Raw genomic sequence first — 12768 nt, forward strand, 5'->3', positions numbered from 1 at the left:
AGGTGCGAGGTTGGGATTCGTTTTATGAACATTCATCACAACTCACATGTCGCCAAACCACAGGAAGCAGAGGAGATAGCCAAGAAGGGCGAGAGGAAGTGGGCGAAGGCCTCCTACCGCCACTCTGGATAAAGCACTCGGACAGACACTCTCCTTTGAAAACTGTCCGTGGTTGCTCACCACAGAAAAAGTTAAACATTTATGAAGGCTCAAAGAAAAAAAATGACGGTACTAAACATTGCTTTCTCCTCTCATTAAACATGTCATGGGCACTTCCCCGTACTATGCAACAGCTCAAAAATAGTCTATCTGTATTAGGAGGTCATCAAATACTGAAGTGCCTCCCCCATTGTTGGATACTTTGGCTCTCCTATCTTTTTGTAACTTTCCATTAAGAGTTTAAAATACTCCTGTGGATGTTTATAAACGGATTTTAAACTGTTGTCTAAGTATTTAACTGGCAGCAGGTAGTTTCCTAAAACAGAGACGTCCTCTGAGATCCTCGAGCCTGTAGGTAAGGTCACTGCAATGCACCGAGGCGCAGGCAGAGGGACTCTGATGTGTGCCACCAGCCCAGGTGACTGGCCACCTGGTGTTGGAACATCTCTACTGGACAGGTGGGCTAGTAGGGTCAACCTTGCACTCACCAGCCCAAGCAGCTGAGGTTCGGGCAAGACGGTGCCCAGTGCCTAAGGGCAGACTGCGCTGTCTGGAGTAACCAACAGGGAAACAGCTTCAACGTTGTCATTTAAATTGCTTAGGACAAAGGATGCCACAACCTTGGTGGCAGATACCTTTTCATTTATTGCTGGTCTTGGGGGATTTCTAGGGAACTTCCTGTGAAACCCAAGGTCAGCTCATTTGGTTTTTCTCCATGGGTCTGCTGAGTGTTTTCTCTGCAGGAGCGGAGGGGCAGGATGCCATCACTCACACACCTGAGTGCCAGGTTGGCACCAGTACCAGCATGGCACACTCCCAAAATGGCACGGGGTCCATGAAACCTTGGGGGCTTGAGCAGTAGAACCCAAATGTGTTTCTCTCAACCAGAAAACTAAACAAATCATCTCGTTTATGTCACTTACACCTCTGTTTCCCTCCTAGAATAAACCGTCTGCCCTGCAGCAAGCCAAAAGGAGAGGAAAATAGAAGTACTTTGGAGGGGGAGCAAGGGAGGGAGGGACAATGACCTCTCGAGTTACAGAGAAAAAGGGAAGTGCCAGGCGCCACTTCAGCTTCTGTGGGGAAAGATCTGAGGCAAAAGGAATGTATTCATATTGACCTAACATACATCCTACAAAATACAGCAAAATGTAGTCACGGTCAGTGACACTAATACTATGCTATTCCCATAACTAAAGCGGAGAGAAGGAACGTTTCCGGTATTTCTACCTATCAGTGGATACTCTTCAAACCCAACTTTCCCCGAGTTATCTGGGGATAGGTTCACACTCTAAGGGAAAACAAAACAAAAATAAGCACAAGGTGTTAAGGACAACCCCATCCCTTCTGTATGTGTTTGGCAAATAATAGGGCACATTCAATAATAGTGTTTACATTCAAAGGGCACCAACTCCTCTTTTTGTGCTTATGCCTAAAGAACGTTGGCTATGCCAGCAGCCAAGGACCGGGCCAGAGAAGAACCTTGCAGTGCCACCAGAACCAGGCAGGGCTTCAGACAGTGGAAACAGTGTGGTCCCAGTGGAGACAAGGGTGGCCCGTGAGTTGCAGCCCCATCTCTTATACGTTGGACTCCGGCCCCAAAGTGCAAGGCGGCCCACCAGAAGCTCACTCCATTCCCCCCCATTGTTACAGCTGTGGAAACCGGCGGGGCAGGGCCACTCTGCCTTAGAGGGTTGCCATGAGTCAGAACTGACTTGATGGTCGTGGAGGTGTTTTTGAGGAAACAGGCCACGGTCAAGAGCAACCACACCTGTGACACTGTCGCTTTTGACTCCAGTAGGCAACACCTAGTGCCCACTCAAACATGACGGCCACCACATGGCTTTCAACAATGTGTGCGGGCTGCCCTCCGCTTTGAGTGGGCACCCACCGCAGCCCGTTTCTTTGTCAGGTCAAAAGCCTAAGCACACGAGATCTGATGGCCATGTGGTGGCACACACTGTCCTTGTCTCCATCTGCCACAACAGAACAGTTCTGAACCAGTTTGAAGCCCTGGCATCAAGCGACACAGACATTTGTTACATGTGGTAAGCAGTCACTGGTAACACTTACTCAGAACACGGGAAACACCCCGGGGGAACTCGCTGCAGTCAAGGCTCCAGGGCAAGGCCAACAATCACCAGGACGTCAAATCCCACAGAGGAAAGAGCCAAAGTAACCGATCACAAACACTTCCGGCAGGCCCAGGTGGGGTGTCTGCATGTCAGGACCTAGGTCAAGTTCACTGGCACGTGTTGGCAAGGACACGCACGCACACACACTTACCTTACCAGAGCGTCTGGCTTGCTCAGCTGGTTGTTGGGAATACAGTTTTCCATTAAGTCCTTGTGCGCACCGGGGCTCTTGCTCGTGCACTTCTGCTTCTTCTCGTTCTTGCTGGAGGAGGGGATGCTCCCGTTGGTGGCGCTGTGACTTCGCGGAGAGGAGTTCACTACTCCACTGGCATTCTTGTAATTTTTTGAGGAAGCAGTGCATGAGTCCTCTTTTAAGAGATTTTCTGTACTTCCCACAAGATCATTATTTAATCTTTTACTATTGATATGGTTCTCCATATACTCAATCTCTTGTATTTTAGAGTCTACAGGTTGTAGGATATTGTTGTTATTTATTCCAAGGTTGTGTTTTTTGGCGTCCTTGTCCTTTTCTTTCCCCTTTTCTCTGTACTCTATCTCTGGCAAAGTGGCGGAGGGTTTTTTGTTGGCTGGGATACCTCCATTGTGGTGTATAAGGAGCGAGGAATCCATGTCAGGTAATCCTTTGGCTGCTACAATACCGAAAAACAAACAAACAAGAACAACACCAGAGTATTTAGTTTGTAAAGAACATAAAAGAGGCCGATTAAGCAAACTGCAATATCTCTGCTTATAAACTCACTGTAATCTGTAAAGTCATTAAGTGCAATAACCATAGCACATCGTGTTAACTTCAAAAGGCAAATCCAAGTAAGTCTGACAAGTGGCACATTTGGAAAATTGCGATCACTCATAAATGCCAGCCATTAAGTCCAGGCCCTCAAAATAAGACCAGACTGTAAAACAAAGGCACACTTTCTCTCTCGGTCATATGAAACTCGTCCCTAGGGTGCCTGTGAGTCAGGGAGAACTCGATGGCAGTGATGGCAATGAGTGAGTTGACTGTTATTCGCTGCAGAGAGAGGATCTGGGCATCTTCCAAAGAGGCTGCAACCCTTTGGTTTAAACAAACTGCTAGTAAGGAGTTCACTGCAAAGAGATAGGCCAAATAAAATCCCAAACGAATTGAGATGCTAGGGTCCAGAACATGTGTCCTTCTTCTGGCCACTGGTGCTGAATTCGGCAGTTTGAATCGGTTACTAGGCTACTTGTAAAGCACATTCTGCATCAATCTGTAGCCGATTGAGATGATCTTTGTCACACCTCAGACCAAAAAATAGGACTTTGGATCAACTAAAAATATGGCACCAAACTTCCAACATTCAACCCAAAGCAAACAGGTATCGTTGGCAATTCACCTGTATTTCTAGTGAGTAAATGCCTATGAAAGAAGTCCCATTAGAGAGGGCTCAGATATCACTCTCCGAAGCACTTAGGATAGAGGCTCTCATCAGAAAATTTTTGACTTATAAGCCACAATTCTACATTGGTCTGCATGTCTATCTTGCTTATACTTTGGTTTCTGGCTTCCTTCAGTTACACAATCACATAGTTTTTTTTAATCATCTTACTGTTGATAATGCAGACTTTTAAATATTCAAAACCAATACAATATTTTAAATATGTAGTGAAAAGCACATGGTCTTCAGATAAAATCACCCACACTCCATGAGAGGTGCCCAAACATGGCCCAGAGAAGGGACCCCAGAAAGCAAGAAAATGTATGCTAATCATCCCAAGTCCCAGGAACTCTCCCCAAAGCGAAAAAGTCTCCGCACAGACTGAGCCAACGGCTCTGGAGTAAAGACCTACCTTCCTCCGCCTCTTTTTCTTGCTTCTGTAGCATCTGCTGCTCTGGAGGGAGGGCTTGTTGAAGAAGCTGCATGTAAAATTCGTTCTCCTTTTGCACTTCTTTTTGCTTCCTTAGCCTCATTTTGTAGCTTACATAACTTTTGAAGCCAAAACCCAACGTCACCACCGGGTACCCGATACTAAAAAGAAAACAGTGCAGCTGGTGGTTTAAGTTAAAACCCAGTAACGTATGCAGACAAGGACCTAAGGCCACTTACCTCTACAATTAAAAAATAAAGCCTAGTTGATGGTAGTTAAAGAAAACCTTCAGGTTGCACATACATAAATACAATGCCGGCTGTGGAGATAGGAGGCTAATCCAGCCCCGTGGCCACAGCCCAGGGGGCAGTGCCCTCTGCAGGACCCCAAGCAGAGGCCTCCCATCAGACTTTGGTGTTCTTCATCCCAATTGTAAGGGGTCACCCCAGTGATTCAGATATAGTGGCCAAATGCTCCTTGAGGAAGCATTTATTTTTAAAAATTGAATTGCCTTGTGTTAGAACTTACACATGTATATGTTTTTAATAACAGACAGTGTAGAGATGTTATGGGTAGCCGCAAATAAACATAGTTTAAAAAAAAAATCAAAATGACATCTTGGTTTTTAATACCAGAAAGCTGGGTCAAATTCAGGCAACTACATGCACTTAAACTTCTTGTTGCCCGAGAGGTGCTGTTTCCAGCAAGTCTTGGGAAGCCAGCTCACAAGCACCCTGTCATACATAAATCCAAGAAGCATTTTAAAAATAATCTGATCACTACCAGTGTCAGCCTTTGGTATGTACCACCAAATTACACCAGCTAGACTTAAAACTCTAATCTCTGCGAGAATAAACTGAGCAATTTGCATTCAACTCATCAAGGTATCTAATCTTTTCAAAGCCTCCACAGATGCTGTCAAAAATCCCCATTAAGCTTCATTAACATTAAAATTCATCAATTAGCCTAAACTTAAATGTAGTCTCACCTATAAATTTAAAGTGACAAGTTTTATAGACTAGCTTTATTTAATTTATGTGTTCGTGAAAAGACTTTTAAAATATTAGAAATAGCATGGTCTTCATTTGTTCTTGTTTATTTTGGCCTCCTGCCACAAATGCTAACAAAAACTGGTACATTTAAAAGAAAAATATATATTAGGAGGTGATTTCCACAAAAGATACAAATAAGAACCACACTTATTTTTTTAATGTTCTATAGATAAGGTAACATGAATAATGATATCTTAATATTCATTATCTTTGACAGAGTAAAATATTTCTTAGTATTACTCTGTTTTTAAAACAGAAAATCCTATGTTCATTTTAGTTTCAAGCATTAGCCATCTATTTCATTCATACTTTTTTGAGCCAGTATAGGATTGTAATAAAAATAGCTGGCATCTACCAAGCACTTCTTAAGTGCTTGGCAATAAGCTAAACACAACATCTACCACCTTTCACACGGCCAAATAAAACAGGTCCTCGATAACACCGGGACAACACCGGAACAACACCAGACGAGAACTGAGGCCGCCGAGGGCGTGCCCAAGGCACCCCGCTGCTCAGGCACAGGGCTGGCACTCAGCTGCTCTTATGCCGAAATGAAAGATTCATGCTTTGTACCACCCTGTTATGCTGCTTTCTGAGGGAAAAAAACGAAACAAAAAAACCATGTAGTTGAATTTACCAATTTTGTGGAAAGGACTGACATGAATTTCGGATTAGAAAAACACATAACACACTCACCAGTGAGCAGCAAACGGACGACAAAGGTCTACGTGAAAATTCTTGAGGTCTTTGAATCTAATTGCTGCTTCAATATAAACAAAGAGTATCCAGAGGGACACCGTGGGCAAGCACACTCCCCTTTCTGTGGGAAAGCAGCAGAGAGGCAGGGTCAATGACACCGAAGCCGCGGGAGCAGAAGAGGTGTGCTGGGAGGCTCGTCAACTACAGTAACTTTCACCAAGACTTTTACCCAAACAAATTAACACAGAGCAACTCGATCCAAACTAACCTTTGTAGATGATGAAAGATGCCAAGGTGCTACGGAATCATCGACAAAGTTAAAAGACAAACATCTGGGAGAAAATATCAAAATATATATAAAACAAAGGGTTTATGGCCCTAATATTTAAAAGTGCCTACAAACAAGTAAGATGGCAACTGAAGGGAAAACGTGCGTGTCAGGAAAGAAATACAGACGGGAAAAGAAGTCTGTGAAAAATGCCTGCTGTTCAACAGGAAATGCAAATGTAACCTCTCATGTAGGGCAAACACATACAGACTGCTCTAGTCAAGTGTGGAGAAAAGTTCACTCTCAAATCTAGCAATTTGGAAGTATAGTTCAATTTAAAATACTTGTACATTTAATCTAGAAATTCTGTTACTAGGAATCTGGGCTATCAAAATACAAAAGGGTCCTGGGACAAACATATGAAGTAAGTAATGCTGTAGTATTATTTACAGTAGTAAGCATTCAGAATTAACTTAAATGTGCATCAACAAGGAACTGTTTAATTATGATATATCTATATAATAAAATGGTGGAGCTGTTCAAAAGAACAAAGATTGCTATAGACATGGAGTGTCATAGAAAAATCAGCTTTAAGAATGACTTGCCACAAAAATTAATTTTCTGACATTTAAGTATTGTTCAAAAATATTTTTTTTCTTAAAAACAAGCTCCTATTTCTTGTGTGACTATGAACAAACTTCAGGGGAGAAAAAATTTAACCTGCAACAAAATAAATACAATGAAATCGTGGCATGATTTTCCCTGGCCTTTCAAAATCAATATCTGTACGGTATGACTAACGGGTTTGTTATCCCTCAATTGTACACCTGAAAAATTCTGAAGTGTTTATATATTTTTATAATAATAATAATCATATCTATGTTAGAACATGACAAACAGCGGGTGTCTATGAATGTGAACACCCTACAGGCACGAGGTCCTGTCTATCTGCACAGCTCTTTTGAAACGACTTGGACAGGAACGTTACCAAGGAGAGGAGAGGGAGGAAATACCAGCCAGCTGAAGGACTGAATGGCTAAGGTGCTTTAGGATAATGACAGAAAATCCAAAGAATCTTCTACCTAGAAAAAAGGCCAGTTAGTCTAATTTCCTCATTTAATTGAAGAGAAAAGTGAGACCCAGAGGTTAAGCAAATTGTGTCCACGTTCGGAGAGACTCTTCCTGTCTGCTGAGCCCCAGTCCCCTTAGACCTAGTCAGTGGGGTAAGATGATACAGGAAGCTCTGGGAGGCAGCCAATGGCTTCACCCAGTCTTAAGCATTTAACATACTCCCCCCAAGTTCTCCCCACTGGGTACAGAGAAAAACAACTTACAGGAAAAGGCATTTTCAAAATAATTTCAAAATGTGTTTTCAAAAAATCTGCATTCCCTTCGCCTATATTACGTTCTAAAGCTGTTGTGATAACTATGGTGAGCACCTTATAGGAACAAAGGCAGAAAAAATTGCCTGCAATTCTACCATTGGGGGCTTACGAGGAGAGCAAATGTTTTGAGAATGATGAGGGTAATTAAGGTACAAGTGTGCTTTATACAATTGATGTATGTATGGATTGTGATAAGAGTTGTATGAGCCCCCAATAAGATGACTAAAAAAAAAAACACGCATGGAAAGCACTTCTGATCAAGTGTAAGAAACCAAGTTTTATCAGTTTTTGTATACTGGTTCTACTGTTCCCCTCTTAACAGCCTGGGAAAGAAGTTTATCACAATTTTGTCATTTTTTGGTAGCCATATAAAATTTCACTTCAACCCCTAAATTCTAATCGCTGGAAGAAAAGTAGCCTCAAGTTACATAGGTTACACTCATATTTGTCTGGTTCAGTAAGAACAGAATGTTTGTTTGTTTATTTTTTAAGCCTTCAAACCCACTGTCACCAAGTCAATTCCAACTCATCGAGACCGTACAGAAGGTTCCCAAGGCTGTAGATCTTTGAGAGCAGATATAAAAAAAGAAAATGCAAGAGATGTTTTCTCCCTAAGAGTGGCTGACGGATTTGAACCACCAATTTTGAGGTCAGAAGTCCAACACTTACCCGAGAACGCCCATGGGGCTCCTTTAAGCACCAGTCATCCCAAATTAAAACAGACTTCGCAATTTAACTCTTTCAACACCCATGTCTAAACCCAGAGTTTCAGAAGGGCCAGTCACATTTATGACATTAGGATCACTGCAGTACTCGTGGCCCCCCAGTGAACTGGTTTTCAGTAGGTTCCACAACATTTATATGAGCAGTTTCTTCTCAACTACTAGGACATTATTAAATTTAGGGCATCACCAGAGTTCATCAGTCACACGAGACTGGGGCTGGATGGCTCTCTTAGACATTATCTAGCACAGGGTGGAAAGGAAACGGAGACACACAGGAGGTGATGAGAAGGCTTTCACTCCAAGGTGAGGCCCGGGACCAGGGAGTACAACTAACAAATGCGCATTGATTAAATAAAGCAGACCACAGCACCTTCACACAAGCCTACAAACCAAATCAGATACGAGAGAATACTAACTATAGAGAACGCCACGACCAGCTACGTTAAAGTGCTCCGTGGGTGAACACCATCCTCTTAGCAGCTCTGAGAAGATGCTGACTGCTGCCCGAGAGCCCTTTATTAGTGGGTGTGCCCTCAGGGTTGCAGTTGGATTTAACAATCAGCTTTTATGCAGCTTTGTAGCCGAATGTGATGCTCTGTGAGCCAATTCTCACATCCTAGTGCCTACCACACTCATGCTATCCCGGTGGCCTGGAGCTGTCAAACCAGCTCCCCTGATCTTAGCTTGGCGGAACAGAAAATAGCTCAGAGGAAACTGTGGAGGTCTGCTCCAACCAGCGCATACTCACACATGAGCAAATGCACGATTTGGTTAAGAGAACAAGTAAGGAATTCAACTCACTGCCACTGATTCGATGCCAACTCAGGGACCCTACAGGACACAGTAGAACTGCCCTGTGGGCTTCCAAGACTGCAACTCTTTATGGGAGTAGAAAGCCCTCTCCCTCCCATGGGGCAGCTAGTGGTTTAGAACTGCTGACCTTGAGGATTGCTGCCCATCAGGTAACCACTAAACCACTAGGGTTCCTACACGAAACGGTAAAAAGACCTAAAACACCACACAAGAAAAAGTTGATGAAACTTCAGAGATATTTTGCCTACAGAAGAGTGGACTGGATTGTGTTAAGAACTGTGAGAGTACCCGATAAAATTATTTTTTTAATTGTTAATATGGCTAATATGGAAGAGGAACTATACTCATGCAGTGTGGTTCTAATGCAGGAATCCACCATTTGAACTTTAGGGTGTGATCTGTAGCTCGCTAAAATACTAAGGAAAAATTCTGTGCATTCCCATATATTTTCTCTTTAGATCCTCAGAGAGATGAAGTAAATTCAGAAATGACTGAGGCATAATGGGTCAGAAACGTAGGGAGGAAGGTTTGATTCAGTATGGCAAAGAACTCTCACAGCTCCACAGAAGAGAATAAGGTGCCAGGGACAGTGTAAGTTCCTGGTCCCTGAAGGTTTTTAATCAGACATAAAACCACCACATGGCAGGGATTCCCATGCCAAGAATTCAATCTGTGCCAAGGGTTCAACTAGATGATCTTTGGTGTTCCTTACAATACTGAAATGCAGGAACACTTTTCCTACTTGGCACATGGTTGTATTCAAGCCTGCCCAAATAGAAATCATTTACTTATTTTTAATGGGTATCTAGTACCTAGTCTCAATAGTCGAAATGCCTACAATCAAGACGGTATACCATGGAGATAAAATTTTTATTCATATATTAAAAAAATTACATTTTAAGAGTAGATTACAATCTACTAAGAAAAGGCAACTTTCAAACGCCCACTTGAACTCAATTCTAAATAATTTAATAAAAGAAATTACATTACAAAGTTTGATTCCATACATCTAAGACATCGGTAAGACTTACCTGTGTGCCATACGTACTGAACCCATACGTATGTGCTAGCAGCAAAAAATAGCCACTGTATGGGGATGAACAGCAGACATATTATATTTGACGTAAACGCGACACAAACAAAAAACACTGAGAAAGCCTAAAGGGAAGAAAGAAACAAGATTTAAAAAGTCTTAGAACTTGTTCAAAACATGTCAGATATAATCTCTGAAACTACTGAAACCACTATGCAATACCAGAGAGCCATTTAATAACAGGAACGTTTAAACATTTAAAATCAACCTAAATATATTTAAAAGCTAGGCATGCAACTAGTGATTATTTAACTTCGCAGAGCAATACCATTTATAGACCTCAAACCATGAATCCAAATTGGACCGGAACAATGAACGGTGAGTTCATTCTGATGCCACTGGTGAGTTAACTGAAAGTGGTATTTGAACATAAAAAAGGTTGCTCTCTCCTCGTGTTAAACTGTTCCCCAAGAGTCTTATTCTTCAAGGGTAGACCTCCTGGGGCACAGACCAATCAAAATCTCTAAGAACTATGATCATGTTAATACATCATTTAATGATGTAGCCTCCTTGTAGGCCCTGCCAAGAGAAGATGAGCAAACAAAAAAACATCTAAAGGCTGGCATTCGACTGGAGGGTGGGCAGAAGGGCGCGTGAGAACAGGTTAACCGAATAAGCCCAGGCCTGGGCCTCACCTAACCAGTGGTTCTCAGTACAGGAGACGAGGGTTCGAAATGCAAGCTTTGTAACAATATAAAGATGTTTTCTGCCTTTTTTCTCTGAAGCATAGCACGGTTTTTCAGAAGCTTCATGACATGCTCTAATAGAGGGAACTCCGAATCCTCCTGTCTCTGATGAAGACAGATATTACAGAGATTCCAAAATGGGAATCACTTGTGTTAATTTCTTTTATTTGGGAGGAGAAGGGACAGGAGATAATTACTTTTCATTTTAAAAATATCACTGATATTAACTTGTGAGAAATTTACTAATTTGAAATACAGTAAACATGGACAGTTGTAACATAATCCCAATCAACAAAAGGCTCCCTGGAGCTCTGGACAATTGAGAGAGGACAAATGGGCCCTGAGGCCACGGGGTGAGAGGGCTCTAACTCCACACCAGCCACGGAGATACAGGCTCTGGGAATGTTCCCCAGGAGACCACCGAAACTAAGTAGTGCCTCCTCCTCTCGCCTGTCTCCTTGCCAAAGTCCTGCTCCCCACAGCAACCCAACTTCTAGCAGAACAGAGAGGAGGCGGGAATGGGCATTGGGTCAGTGAGTGGAGCAGAAGGAGCCTTGGAGGCCAGGGGCAGCCCACAGAGCCCACACAGTCACTCAGGCACCCTAGGAGAGTCCCTTTAAACAAATTCACTCTAAGCCAACGGACGTTTTTCTCAGAGGGAAATGGAACCCTCACTCTTAGAAAGCATGCAGTAATAAACATACCAGTCCCTGGTATCTGAAGGAATCATAGACACTTCTGATGAAAAGCCAGAATGGCCACAGGTATTCAAATCTGAACTCCAGGACAAAATCCGCCAGGAGGACAAGCGCCCACACTACCAAGAATTTCAGGTATAAAAATGTACTGTAAAAGACAAAAATTAAGAATTAATCCAAGGTCATTTCTGTTTAAACACTGCTTATGCTTAAGAAGACTGCACCAACCATGAAAATAAAAATGGGTAGAAAGAGACGCTGCCTGGGCTGCCTACGTTTGGAAAGCTCTGGTATGTATTCTGGGCTCCACGGCTATCAAGATAAGAGGATGACCAAAAATGCTTAACTCCATTTAAGATGGGGGGGGAAAGTTTTTTAATCTCACCACTATTTAAAAATGTGCTAAGTGTCTGACTTCAAAATACTGCAACACTCTCAAAATTACAGCCTTCAAGCTGTTCTTCATTAGAAGAAAACGTCACGGTTGAAAGGCTTCAAATTTGCTGTATCTCCACCCCACTACATCTGTTCATAGAGTGTTTGAAATTCTTGATGCACATCCCTATATGCTTGAAGAATTCCGTCTCTTTTTCCTTTTCACCTCTTGCCTCTCTATATAGTATTCATCTGCACCAAACAAATGCAACTCAAATGGCTTCTCAAAATAGAAAGTAATTTAAAGAGCAGCTGCCAATCACTACTACGGGCTGTGAGGGCAAAAAATCTCCATCAGGCCTTGCTCTGAGATGTAAATGCCTATTCAGTATAAACAAACACTGTGACAAGCTGGTTGGGGCACATCTTACCATGGCAGAGGTCAAAATTGGGTAGCCCCACTGTCATCAAGTAGATTACGATTCATAGTGACACAGTAGAACCTATAGGACAAAGTAAAACTGCTCTTTTGGGTTTCCAAGACTGTTCAGTCTTTATGGGAGCAGAAGCCTCATTTTTCCCCCGTGGAGCAGTTAATGGGTTTGATCCGATGACCTAACAACTCACAGAACCACTGGGGCTCCCTCAAAAAAGACATGGATGAAAACGATTTTTCATATCATCTGAAAGTCTAGCTTATTAGTTACATAACAGATGCCTTCCTATTCTATTATTAAGCCCCTACATTTTATGTCCTTCACCCTGACACAGGAGCCCTAGTGGCACAGTGGTTATGCATGGGGCTGAGCTGCTAACTAGACCAGCAGTTCAG

The 12768-nt window shown here is 42.6% G+C and overlaps 1 protein-coding gene across 2 annotated transcripts in view; it reads right to left on the minus strand.

Annotated features, from left to right (window-relative positions):
* The window catches only part of MACO1 (macoilin 1), a 55703-nt gene that overhangs the window by 38813 nt on the left and 4122 nt on the right, over positions 1–12768 (minus strand). For both annotated transcript variants that reach the window (XM_004705347.3, XM_045299070.1), the window contains exons 2-6: positions 11568–11709; positions 10116–10242; positions 5891–6014; positions 4125–4303; positions 2446–2944 (exon numbers count right to left, since the gene is read on the minus strand). In XM_004705347.3, coding sequence (XP_004705404.3) covers positions 2446–2944; positions 4125–4303; positions 5891–6014; positions 10116–10242; positions 11568–11709 — 1071 coding nt within the window. The remainder of the gene's footprint in view (positions 1–2445; positions 2945–4124; positions 4304–5890; positions 6015–10115; positions 10243–11567; positions 11710–12768) is intronic.

The sequence above is a fragment of the Echinops telfairi genome, unplaced genomic scaffold, assembly GCF_000313985.2.
Source record: "Echinops telfairi isolate 266 unplaced genomic scaffold, ASM31398v2 ScPeMD7_7457;HRSCAF=8495, whole genome shotgun sequence".
Classification (NCBI taxonomy): Eukaryota; Metazoa; Chordata; class Mammalia; order Afrosoricida; family Tenrecidae; genus Echinops; species Echinops telfairi.